The following is a 23,105-nucleotide window of genomic DNA, read 5'->3' on the forward strand; positions in this document are numbered from 1 at the left end:
AGCGAATGATTGACAGCTGAGACGTCAAGCCTTAAAGGAACCGGAAGTGCCTCTTTAGTAATTTCCAGTCATGTACAAAAATACAAGTTCGTGCAGTTTCAAAAGTGTTTAATAATGTACTTTGGAGGGAAAAAAAATACACACATACTTTTTTATTATTATTACACAGTGGTTAAGAGTCCCCTGGTTCAGCAATGCTTCCATTTGTAAACGAAAATAGTGTGGCAACGTCAAACACAGTAATATAATGCAACATTTGGAAGAAGACTGGTCAAAAGTGCAAAAGACAATTTAAAAAATAAAAGTAAATACCTATCTTTAAAATCATAATAAATTCATTCTTGAGTGGTGTGGTCTGTTGGCGAATCATCTAAATCATGGTAAAGTTCAGCCACTAAAAAAATATACAAAATGAGTTAAAATATGTATTTAAATGTTTATATTTTCAAACGAAAAATTGTAGCATGACAAACCTGCTGAAAGTCCAGCTCAATGAAACCGCTTTTGTGGGCATCCAGCTTTTTGAACACCCCTGGTAATGAGAGACACATCCACAAATGATCAAATCAGAGACGTACAAAACCTCTGCATATCTAGCACTACAGGGGGCGCTGACCCAACACAAACATGCCTAGACAGGATCTATCATTATTTTTTAATGCCAATTATGCAAATCGGTTAAGTACAACATCTGGACATTGCAAAAACTGCAAAACTTATGTAGAGAAAATTTAAACTATATAAATTCCTGTTGGGTTTTCAAATTTAGCTCCCAGAGACTTTTTTGTGGGTATTGGGCTGTTACTTGTGTCTACAGAATTTCATACTTGTACATGAAATGTAGAAATTTTTGTAGCTATCAAATCATTTTGCCACGCCTAATTTTGAAACCCATAACAGACTTAAATTTCCACCACTTCTGACGCATGTGCAAAGCTTCATGAGTTTCCAGACACCTCAAAACGGTGATTCATTTCGGAGAAGAAGTAAAATAGACTGAGCAATTAAAATAGGGTCCTCACGTATCGGCCCTAAAAACAAGAAGTGTTTTTGAAAATAATTGCCTGCCCTGCCTTTAAACAAACTCTTCCTAGAAATTTTATTAGATCAACATTATATTTGATCAGTCTAATCTAAAGGCCTTTGTGACATTAAATTGTGAAGATCTCGAGTTTTCGTTGAACAGCCTGTCCAATGGCGGCATGACAAAGTTTGATGTTTCGTTATGAAACAGGAAGTTGTAAAACGTTTGATTAGAGTCCTGACCTGATGACATCTAAATGTCAATATTCAGTTAGTCATATCTACACATGCTGGCAGCTCTGCAAGTTGTTCATTATCACGTTCATTTTTATTGTAATGTTATGTGCTTTAAGACATGAGGTAATTTAATGCCGTCTCTTGTGGCGCTTTGCAGACTCTACTGTGCGTTTATGTGTTTTGAACAACCGGCAACTTCCCATAGTTTCTGTTGAAGCCAATACGGAAGTGACTTAAACTGCAATTCCTCGACTGGCCACTAGAGACAGGCTCCAGAAGGGAGCAGAATCTCATCAAGGGGGTAATCTAGCGCTCGGAAAGCGTTCCACCCCTAGGGGCTGCCATTGCTAACTAAGCCATCACCTGCTGTTAGCATCCCATTGACTCCCATTCATTTTTGAGTCACTTTGACAGTGAATAACTTTACATCCGAGACGTTTAAAGACTCCATTTGTCCATTGTTTATTTCTAAAGAAACACGACAATGTATAAAAGGCTCCATTACCTTGTATCTTACACTATCGCCCCGCAGAAGCTGTTTTTGTAAAAATAGGCTAACGATTGCGTCATAACCAACGCGACTCTGTCGCACAGTTGAGAAATTACCGTATAGACCTGAGGAGACGCTCGCAGGCAATCTTTTACTGTCTATGAGACAGTCGGGGGGACGTGGAGACATAAAGTCTGATAAAGTCCAGGAGGAAAAATGGGGAGAAGCCCATAGTGAGGGAGAAAATATTTAAACAACGTGATTCAGCTTTCACTTTCCACATCTACTAGAAGACCTACAGCTGTCAGACAGGAGGCTCACGTCACATCTACGTCTTCAAGCTCAGTCTGAGCCTGCGCAGTTCGCTCAGCCATCAGGAAGTGAGTGCCCCTAGGTTGACTTCATTATTTCGCCGTAGACGTCAATGGGGTCGCTGTGTCCATTTCTTTTACTGTCTATGAATCTCATTGAGCCCCATGTTAAAATGCTCAACTTTACAGCCAAAAATGTTTGTTTAGAAAAAAAATGTTTACAGCCTGGTACAAATTGTGGTTTTGATCTATATGGCTAATTTTCCTGTGAGGGGTGCAAATTTTTTATTAGTCATTTGTTTACGTTATATAAAGCCTTAAAGTTCTGCATAATTATGGGCGTGGCCACTTCGAGTGACAGGTGGATAGCAGTTCATCTGCTGTCTGTAAGTCATCGTGTCACCTCAGCTCCGCCCACGTCCCGTCTCTTTGTCCGTTTTCTGTTAACCGGGTGTGACTCGCGATGACATGCTGACCAGATGGCGACAGCCAGCTCGTCTCTACTTTAAGCTTCAGAACTGCTCTTCAGAATCCTATGGGTGACGTCACGGAGACTACGTCCATATTTTTTTACATTCCATGGTTTTAAAGTAGGCATGGCTTTGGAACGCTCGGAAGAGATGGTAGGCATTTATGCCTTCAACGCTAGCTTGCTATTGCTAACTTTTCCAAAATTGACAACATTCCCTTTAACTTCTAAATATGATGAAATGTGTTGCCTGCCAAGATATTTGATAAACAAACACTTACGGAACATCATCTCCAGACGCATTAAGCAGGCCACAAAGTTATCAAAGTCAAGAGTCATGTCTGTCTCAGCGTAACGCGCTACCAGCAGCTGAAATATAGCGTTATTGAGACAGAAACCTAGGAGAAGAAAGAGAACACAAGCATTGAATATTAAAATAGACCGCCAAATTGGGATTTTTTCTTGCATGTGTGCGAGTATCTGAGTCTGGCTTGACTCACCGGCCTCTTTCAGTGCCAAACGCAGCTCTGGAGTGCTTATGGTTCCTGAACTATCCAAGTCATTCTTCTTGTAAATCCCCTGTGGTGATTTTAAAAAGAGGCAACATGTTAAAAAATAATGTTAAATGGTTAATTTTGTTAAAGGCTGTTGAGTTTTAGGATCTCTTACAAGGTATTTCTGCACTTTCTTCCACAGAGTAGCGAACTCTCCCAGACCCAGTTTTCCATTCCCACTGTCCTGAGATACTGTTAAGGGACATTTACAATACAGCAGCACTGGAATTCCTGTCTCCAGTACATGTCACGTTAACACAAACATTAAGATGTAAGCTGTAGCAGCTGAGAGGATACATCCATGAGGTTCACCATGACACGGCACGTCTCCATACTGAAGCCGTCAGTCTTTATGTCAGTTCCTACAAAACAACACACAGCTCCTCAGATGACTCCTTAGATCTTGAGTGAAAACTTTAGGATGTAAGAGTACTTACGTTTCGCGATGATTTTGTTTAAGATGGTCATGAGCTCTGTGGCTGAGATTTCCATGTCCTACCAAGAGAAGCATGCATTGGTTGTTCCGCTTTTCCGAAAATATAAATGTTTACTGCATAACAAGTTGTCTCCACTTACGGCTCCAGCGAGTTTTACAAACATGCCTCTGAATCCAGAATCAACTTCAGCATCTGAAACAGTCTCCTGAAAACATGAGGAAGCACATTTAAAAAGAAAGCTCCAGCTTCAATACAACTTATCGGCTACATTTGTGTCAAAATGTAGATTACAACCCAAAATATCATAATTGCTATTATGACGATGATGATGACAATTTTTTCATTTATTAGTAGTGCACTGCTTGCCAAAGGTAAGGCAGCACTATTGTTCTCTTGCATACTTTTTATTATTCTTCAACACAAAACTTCGGCACGTACCATTGGCTTATCGAGGAGAGATGCGTTCTATCTTTTCTAAGAGATTCAACTTGCGATGTCCGCACAGTAGACGAAAAAGCGTGTAAAAAATCGACTTATATTAATGGAATGTTCATGAATTTGAATCCCAAATGCTATTTTTACACACATACGCCTTGGGAACCTTCTCTCTCTCTCTCTCTCTCTCTCTCTCTCTCTCTCTCTCTCTCTCTCTCTCTCTCTCTCTCTCTCTCTCTCTCTCTCTCTCTCTCTCTCTCTCTCTCTCTCTCTCTCTCTCTCTCTCTCACACACACACACACACACACACATTAATTCTCTAACTCTCACTCATCAGACTTATCTTATAAAGCATCCAATAAGTAATGACTTAAAATCTGCATTGCCACACCCTTGCGACCTGTTGAAGCACCCTAGCAACCACCCAATAGAATTCCATTGAAAAATAGTTGAGGGGAATATAAATAAATCAGAGCATCAATAGAAACATGTGAATTACACTTTTTTTATTTGGACAGACATGCAGTCTATTAGTTTAACTCTGCAAACTGTCTAGCTACACCCTAGCAACCATTTAGAGTGCCCTAGCAACCGTACAATAATTAAGCTACATTGTAGTTACTTAGGGTTGGCCTATATTGACTTTTGGCAAAGTACTGATATCATAGGTTTCTTTGTGGTTGGTAGGTGTCACAGGCAGTTGTTAGGGATTTTCTAACAACCACACAAACACTCTATAAATTGCCTAGCACTACCCAGAACACTCTAGCAACAGTATAGCAACCACCCACAAAAATCTAGCAACCGTATAGCAACCACCCACAACAATCTAGCAATCACACCTAGAAACCAGAATACCTTAGCAAGCACCCAGATTATGATAGCAATAGCCTAGCTACACCCTAGGACCAACTAGCAGCACACTAGCAACCATCTAGAATACCTAAGCAACCACCTTGCAACCACCCAGAACACCCTAGTAACCAACTAGTAACACCCAGCAACCACTCAGAATACCTGAGCAACCACTTTGCAACTGGCTAGCAACCTAGCAACCAAAATACCTGGGCAATCACCTAGCAACCACCCAGAATTAAAAATGTGAATAAAAAAACGAATGTCTGTATTGAGGCTGATATTTTGTTTTATCTGGTAAGAAGAAACTCATAAATTATGATGGAAACACATTTACCAAATAAATTATTTGATAGGCAACAAAAAATATGTGACTTTGACTCAACAGATCATGTGACTTGATAAATGGACTAATTGAAAGTGATTTTATTGTTTATATGTTTTATGTGATATTCCAATTTTCTCCATAAATTGAATGAGCAGCTTTGGATAAAAACATAAGCCCCGTTTCCACCGAAATTACCTATAACAATTTGTCCCAGGAACTCTTTTCTCCCAGACCTGTTGCTGTCTGCATTTCCATCATATTCTAAAGTACCATGAAGATTAGGCAAATTAGTCTGGTAATGTAGGACTTTCCAGTTCCTGCTGAATTTTCTCCTCCGCATATAAAACTGCCTAAACCTCATTGATGGCCATCGGCCGTATTTTTTAAACTCCATTGTTGATTCGAGCAAACAACTCGAATATACAACTACACACACGCAACCGGATTTAAAAAATGCCGATTGCAATAAAATGCTGCGTAAACTCAACCAATCAGCATGTTTAGTGGCCAAGCCCAACCCCCAAAAGTTCCTAAAAAAGTACTACCTCTTGAGCAGGGACTTTTTGAGGGGTACATTTTTACCCGAAACTTAATTTAGAGGTCCCTGCGGTCAAAAGATACCCAGAGTACCACCCCAATGTCCCTAGTTCCTGTGATGAACATGGATAATGTAAATCTGTTGACTTTTGAGAGCATACATACAAAAAATTGTATTTTGAGTTACTTACATCAGGTAATTCAGCATCCACAGGGTCATCACATGGTCTGGGAGAAAACATACGATTATACAATCAAATTCAGAACCAAGTATTTGAAATGAAAATGTGCATACCGGCATTAAAGGCACAGTATGTAAGTTTTACTTGCTCATAACGACTACAAAGGCGTAGCTTGATGAGTCATGGTTCATGGAATCATGGTTGTCGCCTTCACCTCCACAGCTGATGGAAAGCAATCCGATGGGACTCGAGGCAGAAATCATGTTCATGGATGAGCTAATGTATTACATTTTTATTAACGTTACTTTGGTATGAAGGAGGGCGGGGCTGAGAGCCTCGGCCCCATTGCTCTTTTTATGTTGCTCTTTTTATTGTGCCGCTGCAGCTCATTCAGTTTTGTTTATGTTTATTTTATTATTAAAGTCACGTTTAATCTCTGCTTCATTCCCTGTACTTGAACTTTGTTACAGTTACTTCTGATCACTTAATTCACCTTATTAGGCTCTATTTTAGCGATCTGAGCGCATGGTCTAAAGCGCAGACTAAAGTGAAGACTCACTTTGAGCGTGTCCGAATCCATTTTTGCTAGTTTAACGACGAAAAAAACGGTCACCACATCAGGTGCATGGTTCGAAAAGGGTATATTGAATAAGGGAGTGAATGGGTGAATGTGAGGCAAGATGTGAAACGCTCTGGATGGCCATGGGTCTGTTAAAAGCGCAATATAAATCTAGTCCATTTACAATTTTTTATTTGTAACATTTAAAAATGTTTGTGTGCTGCTGCACGTCCCTGTGTGTGTGTGTGTGTAATAAGCAAAGTGTATGCGTGTTGTGTGTGTAACCCCTTCTGTTCGGACCGGGACTCGAACCTGGGTCCGCCGGCATGAGAGTCGGACGCTCTAACAAGGAGGCTAAAGGCTGCAACCTCTAGCGTCAGTCGCTAGAGCGTCTCTTGAGGTCAGAGGAGTGAGGTTTACTTGCACAGCAACTACTACTAGCTGGCCTCTGTTACACTCACCCCCCTAAACCTCACTCCCATACAGGTCACGGCACCAATGTAACCCCTTCTGTTCGGACCGGAACTCGAACCTGGGTCCGCCGGCATGAGAGTCGGACGCTCTAACAAGGAGGCTAAAGGCTGCAACCTCTAGCGTCAGTCGCTAGAGCGTCTCTTGAGGCCAGAGGAGTGAGGTTTACTTGCACAGCAACTACTACTAGCTGGCCTCTGTTACACTCACCCCCCTAAACCTCACTCCCATACAGGTCCCGGCACCAATGTAACCCCTTCTGTTCGGACCGGAACTCGAACCTGGGTCCGCCGGCATTAGAGTCGGACGCTCTAACAAGGAGGCTAAAGGCTGCAACCTCTAGCGTCAGTCGCTAGAGGGTCTCTTGAGGTCAGAGGATTGAGGTTTACTCACACAGCAACTACTACTAGCTGGCCTCTGTTACATGTGCACCCGCCTATAGGTGCACCCAAAAAATACTGCACTATTGACTTTAGACCAGGTTTTTGTTGGTCAATGGTGCAGTCGTTTTCAGTCCCTCAAAATAGCAACACGCCAACAATGCCCCTGAACACGCCTTGTGCATTTGCTATTTAAACAACTGAACCTTTAAATTCCTTTAATACAGTTAAACGCTGGACATGAAAATGATAACTGTGTCAGGCTGAAACTAGCAAAAAAATATTTGGGGATTTTAAAATATATTTTGGAAGAGAAAATGCTATACTATTGTTACTACAAATAAGGCTCTTTCTGATTTTGCTATCTTAGCCACTTTGAGGCATGGTAAATCATGGTACTCAAATAATAAGACTAACTGTGTTGAGCAGTATAACAATGATTCGTTTTCGATCGATAAAGGTATCCAAACAGTTGCTCAACTGTCTATTAAAAAACATAATATATTAAAGCTTCTTTGGTGTTTCCATGGTTTGTACAGAAGTAAAACTAGAAATGTACCACGGATATGACGTCATTGACGACACAATGACATGGGCCGTTACACTGGTAAAAAGTATGATTTCTCTGGATTTAAACATTGAGGGAAACATTATAAGTGGTTTTTGAAACCAGAAATCTTACATATTGTGCCTTTAAATAGGGAAACCTCAAACAGATGATACATTACAGTGTTTCAGTCTGTTTTTCAGAAAAGACGCGCAGGCAAAAGTCTCCGTCCTGGTTGGGCTCGAAGGTGGACGGCACCACAAGGTACTCTCCTGGAGGCAGTTTGAAGCGAGTGCAGACCTCCCGCAGGTTAATGAAAGTCTCAGAGCGAGCTTTCTGTCCGTGCGTCAGGAAGAAGTTCTTATCGAGGTGCACGTCCCGCTGACCCCGAAACTGATGGAGACAAAAGCCAATCAGCGAGACACAACGGCTGTGACTGATGCAAATTCTCAGATATGATTGGTCAAGAGAAAGCGCTTTGTAGTTTGATGCTTACCTGAGGAGGTACCTGCGGAAGCAAACAAAAAAAATTCATTTGATATTGTTCAAATATAATCTACTGAAGTATGAGTTCTTTTCCTGCCCATCCATCATAATCGCTATGTTTAGACTGCTCTTTGTGTCCCCACCCACCTCATAAATAGCAAAGCCGATTGTGTGCATATCCTCTCCCATTTTCCTCAGGCGGCGCCGGTTCTTCTGGATCAGACCCACCACGATACTGCAGCCCACCTCATTATCGTTTGGATCGTCATCTTCGTCATCCAGCTTAATCACATATTGAGGATTCATCCAGAATGTGTCTGAGCAATGAATGAACGCAGACATCAGAAATATTATTAAACAAACCAAAACAACCGAACTTTGCCCATGTGAATCATTACTGTATTGAAATCTGAATCTGATTCATGATGGTGTGTTTGCAGTTCTTTTGTGGCTCACAAGCGTTGTTTCTGCAACCCCCGGCGGTGGAGCCTTTCCTCCAAGTGCCATCGTGGTTGGTCACGGCCCAGTGTTTTACCGAATCGCTGGTGAGGGCGTCCGGGGTCAGAGTGCAGATCTCTATACGAGAGTAATGTCTTAGGAAATCTGTGAACGACATCCTGAACAAACAGAGAAAACATATTATACGTATTTAATATAATGTATGGAATTGTTTAATATCCTATTTTGTATTTGGACGTAGTAAATGGACGAACCAGAATTCCCCATCCTCGGCGCTGACGTTCGGCCGCTCTGAAGCCGCAACACTGTTCCATTCAGATGAACTACAGGCACGAAGACATAAACAATTCAGATAACCATCAGCAGTTCAGTGTTTGATGTAGTGATGCTATCATCTCCAAAGAAGTTCTAAAGTATTCCAGAAAAAAATAGGAATTCCAAAAACTAGGAAGACCATATTCAACAACTCTGTCCACAGTCAAGATTCCTTGCACCACAAATAGTCATGTGCATTTTACTTTTGTTGTTGTACTGTACCTTTAAAACTTCTCTATGAAATTGACCTGTAATAATTCACACAAATGTTCAACAGGGCCGGCCCAGACCCTTCAGTCGATATTGAATTCTGAATAGGCCACATCTATGCCATATGTAAATGTGGACGGTTATATGGTAATGATCTCATGGCTACATGAGATTTTTATAGTCAGTATCTCATCATATCAAATTCATTCATTTAATTTCAGTTTACGGTTCAAAGTTCAAAATTAAACCAAATATTAAACAAGTATCTGTTACATTCATAATAAAGTCTTGTTGCCTTGGTTTTGCATTGAAGGACTTTTATTTTGTATTTTCTGTATTTGTCTTCATTCACCCGCATGAGTAGAATTTACCAGCAAAAATCAAATAAAAAATGAGTAAATTATTATCATGATGTTCAATTTTTGTCTTGTTTTTGTTGACAAAGTCAAAAAAACGAGTTTATCGACACTGCATGGTCAAGAACTCATACCTTTTATACCTTTACATTTTGCTATTTCAGTTACGTTTAGAAAATTATATTAGTATACCGAGGAACTTTTGCAAGCGATAATCAAACCGTACTTGTCACTCCAGGCTCCGGTCCACTCCACCTGCCCCCAAGGGTTGCGCATACGAACCAGCTTCTCCTTGCGGCCACGAAAGTTCACCTGCAGAAAAATAGCATGTATTCTAATGAAATAATGAATAATTCTGTTATCAAAAATAGGGCCTGCCAATAACTTTATTCATACCTCTGTTGCCCCGGTGAGCGAGTAGGCGTGGCCCTTCACCAGCTTCTGACCGGTGACGGCTTCTGAATCAGAAGCACTGGTGATCTGCATCATAGAATTAAGCTTTAAACAGAGATATCTGACAAAAGGTGGAGCTTATGACCCAGAAGTTTTTTCCAACTTCAGTTCAAATGCTAAAACACCTGGCAATAAAGGAACTGTATGTAAGAAATATATTTCAATGAATCATAAAATGGCCCTGATATGTCACTAGACATTAAGATATTAAGTTAATTTCAAAAACTTATATCACTGACAACAGTAGTCCGGCCAGGATATTGTCATTTAAACGCTGTTGTTGCAGCCCTCAACTGATGCTGATGTTTTGGCATGAAGCTCCACCCTCCACCTATCTACCAATCACAAAGTCAGTAGTGATTCAGCATCCGGGGGGAGGGGGATAAGTGATTGCAGTACCAGTTTTGGCCACAATCTTACATACAATTCCTTTAAGATGCGTTTTGGTCGATTTGGTCAAATTTTTGGAAACTTTCCAGGATTTTTTTGGAAACTTTTGGAAGGTTTTGGTAAATGTATAAGAAACTTTCAGCCCCTTTACAACCCTAATCACGAGGGAGACACATTTGTATGTTTTTTTTCCCCAGATCTTTTGATTTAATGGACAAAATAATATATGAACGCATCGAGAGATGATGGTAAAACATATGGAGAGCAGCAGCTTTCATTTCTACCACCAGACCACGTTGAACGCAGTGAGTGTGTGTTAGGAATCAGGAAGGGTGAAAGAACATTGCTTGGTACGTTTTTTTATCTTCAAACCGAACTTGGGTCTTTAGCCAACAAAGTTTAAATCTAGTCTGGCTAGCGCACTTCCCATTATGTTTACACATTAATTCAGTAGGTCGGACATTAGTCTTTTGTGGCTGTTCGGACAACTTCGAGCACATGAACGTCTACACTACTAAAGCAATCCGGTCGAATGCCAAAAATAGACAAGCTCAAAAGGTATTTATTGCCGTCCACTTGTGATCCGATCGACCAAAACGCATCTTAATAGTTGGGTTAAGCATCTTAATTTAGTTGGGTCTAAATAGGATTTACATAAAATGTTTGCAATTTATGTATCATGAGTGCAATCTCACATCGATGGAGCAGCCCAGCAAAGCTCCAGCTTCCAGGGCTTTCTGGATGATCTGAAACATGTTGGGCGGCGGTTTTTTTAAGTCGTAGTTCTCAGCGATGCCTCCAGTGAAATCCTCAAAACCCTCACTGGTGGATCCTCCAGACAGAGCTTCATAACAGCCGTTCACCCTGCAGGGAACCATGAAACTCACAGTTACAGTTATGAGACTACAGGTACACACATGTCTTTGGCCCTCAGTTCTTGAGCTTGGAACATACTCTGCAAGAACAATGAAATTTGTTTGTTTTCTCGAGGTGGCAAGAACAAGAACAAAGTTCTTTCTGGCCAGTACATTCCATACTTCACGAGAACAGCAGGTGCCGTTCATCTGCGTTTCTCCGCATTAACCACGCCCACATTAAATGTACGACCAATCACACAATAGTTCTCGGACACCCGCAAGAAAAAAGTTCTGCTCAGGCGATGTGTCGAGAACAAGCTGCGAGAACTCCCAAACCAGGGCTGCGACAACAAAACTACGTCATTTTGTTCTCGCAGTCCTGGGAGTGAGAACTTTCTTCTCTGTTCTTGCGGAGTATGTTGCAGCCTTTAGAAACTATTTGAGACCTATAAGACAGTCTCGTTTAAAAAGAAACTATTGTGAATCCTATTAAACTACATGTTTGATACTATGCAAAGACTGTAGACCAAAACAAATCAGCATTTTAGTGCTTCTGGTTCCTTAATACTGAAGTCAATTGTTCTTTTTGAATGGGTTTCTGGTGAATTGTCTGAAATACGATCTGTGGTGAACACAAACTCAATATATTTTCACTTTATTATCTTTATATCTACATCATAAAATACATCAGTATTAGCCCCTTTACATTTTTTAAAGCTTTTACCTGTCTTGAAAAAGGTAGTTTCTAATAAGCGTCTAAGTGGAACTACAGAGGTTGTCAGTAACATTAAACGTCATCAGCCGAACATGTAAACTCAACTACTCACTATTCGCTTATAAATCACATTCTTGCAAACTATTCTAACTCAAAGTTTCAGGAGAAAGGATTTTTAAATAAAGACCGGAAGAGTGTCAGCTTAGTGCTCAAGCTTAGTGATGGTGGCGTTGAAGTCATGGGACCATAGTGTAGTTTTTATTTCTGGCGACTAATAGTAGGCTTCAAAGTTTTTTGTGATGAACTTGCAAGCAAAATCAGCAGTGATTACAAGGTCCTTGAATTCATTTCTTTGGCATGTTCATATTCTAGATGACTCTATTGTTGGGATATGGTTAAACATCCATTACATTTTCCCTGACATCCCAAATTTTGCCTTGTTTTAGCCTAGACGTCAGGTCAGGACTGTGTTTGAGTGCTATTAGATGTCTTTTAAACACATAATTGCTTGCTGGGAAATGCTCATGCATGACATCGCCACTTGTGGGTGGGACCATTCCCATAGTTTACACGGGGGGTTCCAAAATTAGTAGGCCACTGGTTGTGAAAGCACTCACACAGCACATGCAACAAACAACAGGTGGTTAACATGATGCGTTCAGCTGGAAAAGATTAACTAGAAAGAGAAATAGCAATGGAGTGAAAAGCTAGACTCTGAACACTAGGTTAAAAACATACTGCAAAAAATGTCACACCCTTATTCCAGGAATACACCTGCAGTGGTTAAAGCCTGCTGCGCTTGTATGCAAAGTTCAACAGCCACTTTTTTTTTGGGACTAGTCTTTTCGGTTAAACTTTATTTTGATGGTCAGAAACTCTACTAAATACAAGTAACTTTCCAACTACATGTCAACTAACTCCTATTGCAATAATAGTTGACTGTTAGGATAGGGTTAGTGTAAGTAGAATATGTTGGCATAGTTGCAAAGTTACTTATAGTTAGTAGACTGTCTTTTGGGGAGCGTCCAAATAAAGTGTCTACTAATACTCTAATGAGAGTTAGTTGACATGTAGTTAAAAAGTTACTTGTAGTTAGTAGCAGGGCTTGACATTAACTTCTTTGCTCATCAGCCACTTTTTTTTCAAAGTTACTAGCCACTCACCTATTCAGTGGCCACAATTTTGACATATATAGCTGCCTTATAGATATTTTTAGTATTATCTCATAATTTGCCAGCAGGTATATTAGGCTGCTGTTAATTTAAGACCTGATACACGGATCCATTATACTGTTCATTCATTTTCAACCTCATTTTGACATTGTTTTGAGTGTATTTGACAGTTTAAGCTCAATAAACAGCAAAAAAGAACTTAATTTAGTACAGAGAGGTGGCTTTATGTGTGCACACTTTGGGTGTGAGAACAAAATCTGCGGGAATAAGTAAAATTATGCAGAAATTAATTCTAGAATAATTAGTGGTGGCCTTTAATATGCCTACTTTTTAGGTACAGAAATTGAATATCAGTAATTAAATATAGAATAAAAAAGCATATTTGACTGAATAATTGAAAGATTTTTCCTTATTAAAGTTACAAAAGTTATTCAATCTAGAGCAGGGAGTGATTGCCTTCTCTTTTGTTATTTGATTAACATTAAAAACACAGACAGCAGGAATATTATGTTTGCTAGGATACTCGTGACGGGCATGTTGACAATTTTTGTGTGAATTTGTCCGTTCAGGCGCAAGACTTGAAAGAGAACACCTGGGGTGCGGGTTTGCGCAATCTGAATGTTTAAATTGGCTGAGTTTCAATTTACAGTTGTGTGCCAATTATTTATTGTAAGCTTTAGCGCAGAGAAACCAACCAACCACATCTCCGTCCGTTTGCGCCCACTATTTACCCCCATAACAACACGTCACAGTAAAGTGGTTCCTCGGAGGATGCCAGGCGGTAGGCGCCCCACAACCGCAACAAACGGGGGGATGAGTGCAGTGGCCACTTGCATGCATAAAATTAAATATAAATACATCAGAGAACTGTAAAATATTAGTTTTGGTTAAGAAAACCGCCAGTACTACTATGAATACTGACAAGTCCAATGACCTGATGGCACTTTAGATCAGCCCTAAAGCAAACTCTTGATTATCCTGTTGTGGTTTTCTTAGAAAGCAAGCTTCACAAATGAGCTGACTTTCTGGTTCAGGCAGTTCTAACATAACTGTAATTAGTGCCCTTCTAAACACAAAAACACAAGAAATAACATGCACAAACACTAACTTAGCATAGGCCTTCTCCAGCAGGGCGCTCCAGAACTCGTTTCCCTCGGCGGAGTGAACGAACACCAGCTCCCCGTTTTTGACTGGCAGCCGATCATCAATGACAACATCCACCCACTCGCCAAACTGCCAGAACTATAGAACAAAGGTACAAGGTGCAGACTTATTTCTCCAAATGTGTTAAACTGCACCCACAGACACCAATATATAAACTTAGAGTCAAATTCTGCATTCTGCAACAAAAACTGCTTTTCTGGACACAGTATAGTATGAATTATCTTAGGTTTTAGATATAGTATAATATGCTATTATGTTTATTTAGTAATGTACTAGGGTACTAGTACATTATATATACTACCATTTAAGAGTTCACATAGGCTGTGTTCACTTGATCAAATATATAGCAAAAACCGATATATTAGGAAATATTTAAATTTATTCCTGTGATCAAAACTGAATTTTCAGAATCTTCCAACTATTACTAATAATTTATTATAGTATGATTTTTTGGACATGAACTATATATTTATATGATTTTTTATGTTATGTTATTTTTTTTGGTAACACCCTTACGAAACAAAAATATATTGCAATATATTTGAAAATATCATGCAATATATTCACATTTATGGGATTTAATATTTATATTTTCCAATATATTGCAATATATTGAAAGCGGCAATCATTTGTATATTTTGCAATATATTGCATGAATATATAATATATTTTATAATACCATTAATGTATTATTCCATATATTAAAATATATTTCAAGAAAATATATTGGTAAATATATTTTCCTTTCGTAAGGGATTTACTATAGTATTACCATGTTTGTTCAGGCATTGTAATAAAAGCTTGGTTCCGCTACTGAATTAAGAAACATCCTTTTTATCATCAATTCTGTCCCGCAATTCAGATTTTTTTTCTCAGAATTGCGTGATATAAACTTTGCAATTGCAAGTTATACAGTCAGAATTGTGAGATATAAAGTCACGTTTAAAAAACTTGTGTATTTTTTTCCTCAGAATTGGACTTTATAACTCGCAATTGTGTGGCTATATCTCACAATTCGGAGGAAATAAGTAAAAATAGCAAGATATAAACGTGACTGCAAGATAAATGTCAGAATGCTGAGAAAAAAAGTCAGAAATGTGATGTATAAACTTAATTAAAAAATAAAAAAAAGTCGCAATTATCTTTTATTTTTTGTTTTATTCTGTGGTGGAAACAAGCTTCCACATTAATACCATGATTTTTGAATATGGTTCTAAGTTTTTATGGACATTTACTATAGTAATAACATAATACAATATATTTTAGGTACCAGAGTAATACAATAGCATGCCTTGGAGTAGCACATAAACATAATGGTAAATTAATATATTTTCCATAATATACTGTATATAAAAAGTGTCATGGTATTATCATTAAATTCCATCACTGTACCACCACAGTAGGGATGTTATATAAGTTTGCATATTAATACAATTATATGAATCCAGAAATATAATGTACATATTGTACCCTATTGTATGATTTTCTATTGTAACATGAATACAATGCAGAGTGACACTGCAGATACCTGAAAATGGAAGATTCCAGCATAACTGTCCCCAAAGTTCTGGTCGCTGGGCACCACTCGGGCCAGAACGTCTTCATTCAGAGTCAGTGAGGCAATGGCAGCGAGCAGCCAGCAGTCACCTGAGAGACAGGAAGTGAGACTGTGACTGTGTTTGCAACTGCCCTGCGGTCTGGAGCTGAAACATGCCACACAGAGGCCTTACAGATACAGAAAGTCTGCAAACCCCATTCCAAAAAAAAGTTGGGAAACGGGACAAATTGTGAATAAAAAAGGAATGCAATAATTTACAAATCTCATAAACTTATATTTTGTTCACAATATAGATGACATATCAAATGTTAAAAGTGAGACATTTTGAAATGTCATACCAAATAATGGCTCTTTTTGGATATCATGAGAGCTACACATTCAGCTAGCAATAAGAGACTGGAAAAGTTAAAAGTACATTTAAAGAACAGTTAGGAACATTAGGTAAATTGGCAACATGACTGGGTATAACAAGAGCCTCTCAGAGTGGCAGTGTCTCTCAGAAGGCAAGATGGGCAGAGGATCACCAATTTCCAAAATGCTGCTGTGAAAAATAGTGGAGCAATATCAGAAAGGATTTTCTCAGAGAAAAAAATGCTAAGAGTTTGCACTATCATCATCTACAGTGCATAATATCATCCAAAGATTCAGAGAATCTGGAACAATCTCTGTGCATAAGGTTCAGGGACGGTAAACCATACTGGATGCCCGTGATCTTCGGGCCCTTAGACGGCACTGCATCACATACAGGAATGCTACTGTAATGGAAGTCACAACATGGGCTCAGGAATACTTCCAGAAAACATTGTCGGTAAACACAATCCACCGTGCCATTCGCCACTGTCGGCTAAATCTCTATAGGTCAAAAAAGAAGCCATATAAATAAACATGATCCAGAAGTGCAGGCGTTTTCTCTGGGTCAAGGCTCATTTAAAATAGACTGTGGCAAAGTGTAAAACTGTTCTGTGGTCAGAAGAATCAAAATTTGAAGTTCTTTTTGGAAAAATGGGACACCATTTTAGTCATCCAGACTAAAGACGACAAGGACAACCCAAGTTGTTCTCAGCGCTCAATTCAGAAGCCTGCATCTCTGATGGTATGGGGCTGCATTAGTGTGTGTAGTATGGACATCTGGAATGACACCATCAATGCTGAATGGTATATCCAAGTTCTAGAACAATATATATTCCTATCAAGACGCCGTCTTTTTCGGGGAAGACCTTGAATTTTCCAACATGACAATGCCAGACCACATACTGCATCAATTACAGCATCATGGCTGCGTAGAAGAAGGATCCGGGTGCTGAAATAGCCAGCCTGCAGTCCAGATCTTTCACTTACAGAAAACATTTGGCGCATCATAAAGAGGAAGATGCGACAAGGAAGAAAAAAGACACATGAGCAACTAAAAACCTATATTTGACAAGAATGGGAAAACATTTCTATTCCTAAACTTGAGCAACTTGTCTCCTCAGTCCCCAGATGTTTGCAGACTGTTATAAAAAGAAAAGGGGATGCCACACAGTGGTAAATATGGCCTTGTCCCAACTTTTTTGAGATGTGTTGATACCATGAAATTTAAAATACCACTTTTTTCCCCTAAAAAATAAATAAATAAATAAATAAATATATATATATATATATATATATATATATATATATATATATATATATATATATATATATATATATATATATATATATATATATATATATATATATATATATGCATTTGTAATGCCACTTTAATGGCATTCAAATGCCTGCAGAAAACAAGAACAGACACATTCTGAGGAACTCATGACTGAAGCGCAGCAGCCAACGAGCGCCATTGTGGTTTTCTTGTCACGCAAAGTGGTGAGCTGCCAGTCTGAGACAGCAGATGCATGTAGAAAATGCAGAGACTTCAATCTGCCCTCCTCAAAAAACAATAGGCTGCTTTTCCTGCACATGTATCGCATTAAGCGTGCATGTTTTTAATGCAAGACTACAGGATAAATACAGCCAGGTTTTCCTCTCTTTAACTTCAGCCTTGTTCAAACCCCCTCTGGCTAGTTTCTGCGTTCAGGTGGTTTGCATTTTGTGTTAGGCTTAGCAATTCAATCAGTGGTAAACACAACACAGAAAGGCAAAAGAAAGTATAAAAAGAGAGTTTGACGTTACTAGCGTTAGCAGTGTGAAGCTAAATGGTATGAGCCTCCAGAGTTATTTTACAATAAGGTTACATTAGCTAACTACGATAGTTAGCATGAACTAAGAATGAACAAGACAGTGAACAGTCTCTGCTCAGACAAGACATCAGCAGAGACTCATGGGTCTGGCCAGGGACCGAAAAGCCTGGCAAAGTTGTTGTGGTCTGCGTCAAAAGAGCGAAATACAGACAAAAAGACTGAAAGAAAGATGAACAATAGATCTACAGCATTTATTAATTTCAACATTAACTAACATATAGTTGTATTTGTTAACATGAATTAATGCACTGTGAACTAACGTGAACAGAACAGCTGGATTTGTATGAATTAACATGAACAAAGATTATTAAATACTGTAACAAATGTATTGCTCATGATACACTGCAAAAAATGCTTTTCTCACTTAGTATTTTTGACTTGTTTCCAGTCCAAATATCTAAAAAGAAATCTTAAAATCAAGATTATTTTACTAGATAAATGAAATGATATCATATTTTTTCTTTAAACAAATCAAAACGATGTGACCTTTTGCTTAAAACAAGCAAAATGATCTGCCAATGGGTTAAGAAAAAATGATCTTGTTTCTGTTTGAAATCTTGTTTCTGGTTTCTGTCCCAAACAGAAACGAGAATATTTTTCCCAATTTTTTTATATTTGACTACAAGTCAAAAAGACTAAGTAAGAAATGCATTTTTTGTATGGTAGTTCACGTTAGTTAAAGCATTAACTAATGTTAAAAAATGAGACCTCTATTGTAACATGTTACTCTATTTATTAATATTTTAAATTTGCTTTAATTTTTATAATTTCATTTTAGTTTTTCATTTTGTTGTGCTTTTGTCATTTCTTTTTAGGGACCCACTTTACATTGGGTGGCCTAAACTACTATACTAACATTTAAATTAATAATTTGATATAATGCACTTATTATTACATGTTTTTACATTGTACTTACATTAAAAAATATATATGCATGTAATCACATCTGTAATTAACTTCTGTAGTTCCATTTTTAATACACTGTTGACACTTACACCTAACTCTATCCTTAAACTTCCCCATACCACCACACCTGTCCCTAACTTTACCCGTATTCCACCTCACTATCAACAAAAGTGTACAGCAATAAAATATGAACACATTAAGTACATTATACTTATCTTCTGATGTAAGTACACAGTAGTTAAGGCCACCTAATATAAAGTGGGACCCTTTTTAGCTTTAAATTGTTTATTTTAGTTTTTGTTTTAGTCATTTTACTTTTTTTCTTATGGTTAGTTGTGAAGGCAACATTTACCTTTAAGCTTTTTAAGTATAATCTTTTGCATCTAATATTTGTGTTATTTCTTTTCAGCTTTATTTCAACACACGCCTTAGTTAACAATAATAACAATGGAATAAGCTCTAGGTTAAAAGCATAAAAGCGTTCTTCGAATACTGACCCGCCCTTATTCTAGGAGTTACACTGTGTGAGTAATTAACCTGGTTCATTGTCAAAGCTTCGTAGAACTAATAATGTGCTTCACCGGATTTACAAGCATTGCATATTACGCAATTCAAATAATAGATAATGCAAGGCAAGCGTTCGGGCTCCTGAAAATGCAAACTTTTGAAAACGGTTTCCTAAACGATACCGCTATAGTCTCCGTGTCAGCTACAAAAATGTGAATTTGTGAAAGCATGTTCCGTCTGTAGGCGTGTAGTGTTTCTTTAAAAAGTGATATCGCCACCTACTGGCATGGCATAAATAATAAAGCGCTTTTAGTCGCTTTCTGTGTGAAGGGGGATCATTTTGACAACGTTGTCGTCTGCACGTTTTTAGTACATCTTTGTAATGTAAACGTACCCTCAGTTGAATCTACTTTTAATTTATCAGTCAATTCACGTTAAAAAATTTAAATTCAGGTGCGAAACACTCAATTTTGATGTGTACATCCACTTATAACTTATTAAAAAGCAATTTGTTGTTGCCTGCAGTCTATGTTGGGGGCATAAATATAGTGCCAAAGAAAAACAAACAGCACTAAAATAAAAATATCTTTGTTGAACAGTATTGGGGAAAGTTACTTTTAAAAGTAATGTGTTACAATATTATGCTACTCCCTAAAATAGTATCTAAACTTGTAGGTAGTTACTTTATGGCAATGTAAAGCGTTATGTTGGAGCAATATACTGATATTTTATTCATTTGGAGGAATACTGATTCCGTTTTTGTGCAAGTTAGATGAGTATGTGCAAAAAAAGTAACTTTGTAGTAAAAAAGTAATATGATTACTTGTAATGCATTACCCCAACTCTGATGGTGAAACAAACAGCACAAAAATAACTTTTTGTGAAAAAAGTTATTTTTAATTTTTGACTTTTAAAATTTTAAAATTTATTTGAAAATAAATTTTTGACTTTACTTTGCATTTCCTTTAATAATGTAATTAAGCGTTGCCTTTTATAATGAATCACACAATACTATTACCGCATGAAGCACATTTTAGGTTGTCTTTCTTACAGAGTAGATTGCTCAATAATATTTGCTCTAGGCAGTTAAAATTTTAATACATAATATTAATTTGAATGTGTCTTATGTTTAAAGAATTAAGATAAAGGCAGGAGCGTGAGAAGAGGCATGTGCGTAGGTGTGCTGTTGACCTGGAGACAATGAAAAGGTTCTTGACATTTAGACAGACACGGAGGATTAGCAAACAGAACCTTAAAATTCATTTTCATTTTACCTAAAGCTCCTTGACAGATATCCGTCCGTGTCGCTCCACCAACAATGAATTGTGGTTTCGAGCACAGCTCCTGCAAAAGACACCAAGAACAGCCATGTTTGCAATGCAGGAGTATAGCATGCAATCAATATAATTATTGTAATATTCTTGGAAAAAAAAAAAAGATTTTTAATTAATTACATTTCATTTTGAAGTCCATATACAAAGAAAATCAATAAAATGCATTTAATGATATAAATGACAGCTGTTCTGCATTAATCTGACCACCTATGGTGAACGATGGAACTGAATGGAATAGAATGAACCGAATGTTTTATGGGATTTTTTGGGTCTGACCATGAGAAGTCATAAAATATGAGTAGGCCTAAATGCAAGTTTTAACATGATTCTCAAATGTGTTTAACAGCAGAAGATAATCAGATTCTCACGAACCAGAATAACCATAGCAACAGATCATTATCAGATGTGACAGTCAAAATGATATACAGATTTGCATAACTAAAATATATGCCAAAAAGACTTTTGGCTCTAAACGATCATTTGTGCTTGTAACAATAGTAACAGTAACAATAAAATAGCGTTTGTTCAAAGTTATCTGGTCTTTAATAATGTCCTCAAAACATTCGTTTCAGAATGTTCAAAAACATTCAAAAGTAGCATTGCCATAATTTTTGCAAGATAATAAAATAGAATGTTTCCCTAACGGTTGCATAACCAATATTTGTTCTCTCTCTCCAACGTTACGAACGTTCAGGGAACATTTAGAAATTACGTTTTCATACCTTAAAATGAATATAAGCAAAAAATGATCAGAAAATATATTTATTAGCTGGGTATATAATCCCCACACTGGTCTCCAGTTGAGAGACCTATTTTGAGAACTGTTTTGGTGCCGCTTTAAAACTCAACGCTGATGACGCGAGCCCAAAAACAGAGACGCAACAGCCAGACGTCAGTCTGATGTAAACATTAAAAACACAGCAGATGTTAGAATGCAAATAAGAAGTACCGTGTAAACTCTCGTTCGAAGTAAAAAAAAAAGGCTTATAACGACGCAGCATAATGCATTTTTTTTAAAAATCCATGATTTCCCGTTTAACCATTTACAACGCACAAACGATCCCCTCAATATTACTCATACTGAAGCCATACCCCGGGTCTTTTCCATACTATCCCTCTGGTTTTGGACGAGTTGGGTCCGAGTTCTTTAAAGCCCAGGGACTCGGGTGCGGCTGGGAAAGACGGGTCTGAGAACAGGGTCCCTCTGCTGAGACACTGGCTCCTGAGCGCCTCATAGTCCTGGTTGAGGTACTTAGTGGCATTGGCGTTAGTTCCAAACCCTGCAGCCTGCGCTCTCTTCTTGGCCAGGGTAGAGGCGACTCCCGACATTTTCCACTTCTGAAGAGCCACAAACTAAATCTAAGAAATGTGTAAATGTCTTGAGCCTTCAACTTACATTACTGTGACTCTCCGCCCCAAACTTTCTAGGCGTGTTCAGGCTGTCATAAGAGCGAGTTATTGCGCTTTTTACGCACTCGGTGAAGAACAGGAAGAGTATGCAAAATGTGTTCACATGAACTGATCCACTGTATCGCTGCTGCGACAACAATGTTCTCGAGTTATAGTTGATGTATTTAGTATTTCACTACAAAACATATAAACGACTACTTGGGCTACGTTTTAAATAATATCTTATTGTTTACATAACATAACCTAGCCTAGTTGGCATTGGCGGAACGTCGATATCTATCACAGTATAATTAAGATAATAATGCGCACATAAGTAACGAATATGTTCATACATGTTCATTATGACAGCGTCTTCATAACGGTAAAGGTAAGCTCAATACTCGTTTAGCTGCACAACAGCGTCACCTGTCGGATATTAAAGGCGCTGCAGCCAGAGCGTTGTTTTTTTATTTCACTTTGACGGAGCTGGACGTTCAGCTCCCCCTCGCTAGACGTAATATGGGTGGAGCTAGACGGTCCAACCACACCCTCACCCTGCCGCTATACATAACTCCACCCATTAGCTCATATGGCTCTGTGGTGAAGGACACTTTGTTTTTTTGTTGCAACAGTCTCAACAAGGAAACGAAATTAGATGGCAACACTTAATGTGGGAGGGGAAGTTGATGTTTCAACTGTTAATCCTCTACAAACAAATGTGCACGTTTGCAAATGCAAATGCCATTCATTTTCATAATAAAACTTGGCATGTTTATCTATGCACACCCTTT

The 23,105-nt window shown here is 38.3% G+C and overlaps 1 protein-coding gene across 1 annotated transcript; it reads right to left on the reverse strand.

Moving 5' to 3' along the window:
• Window positions 1-91: 91 nt before the first annotated feature.
• Window positions 92-22,404, reverse strand: capn2b (calpain 2, (m/II) large subunit b). The gene is made up of 21 exons (XM_067416151.1): window positions 22,018-22,404; window positions 20,866-20,935; window positions 15,921-16,039; window positions 14,337-14,470; window positions 11,180-11,348; window positions 10,038-10,121; window positions 9,868-9,953; window positions 9,015-9,083; window positions 8,758-8,918; window positions 8,449-8,618; window positions 8,312-8,323; window positions 7,997-8,208; window positions 5,868-5,904; window positions 3,661-3,726; window positions 3,522-3,579; window positions 3,382-3,446; window positions 3,200-3,268; window positions 3,031-3,109; window positions 2,812-2,928; window positions 474-532; window positions 92-394 (listed from the first exon to the last, which is right to left on the reverse strand). Exons 1-21 carry the CDS (start codon window positions 22,252-22,254, stop codon window positions 371-373), a joined length of 2,097 nt encoding a protein of 698 aa, XP_067272252.1. The 5' UTR covers window positions 22,255-22,404; the 3' UTR covers window positions 92-370.
• Window positions 22,405-23,105: the final 701 nt, after the last annotated feature.

This window comes from Pseudorasbora parva, chromosome 14 (assembly GCF_024679245.1).
Source record: "Pseudorasbora parva isolate DD20220531a chromosome 14, ASM2467924v1, whole genome shotgun sequence".
NCBI classification, from domain to species: domain Eukaryota; kingdom Metazoa; phylum Chordata; class Actinopteri; order Cypriniformes; family Gobionidae; genus Pseudorasbora; species Pseudorasbora parva.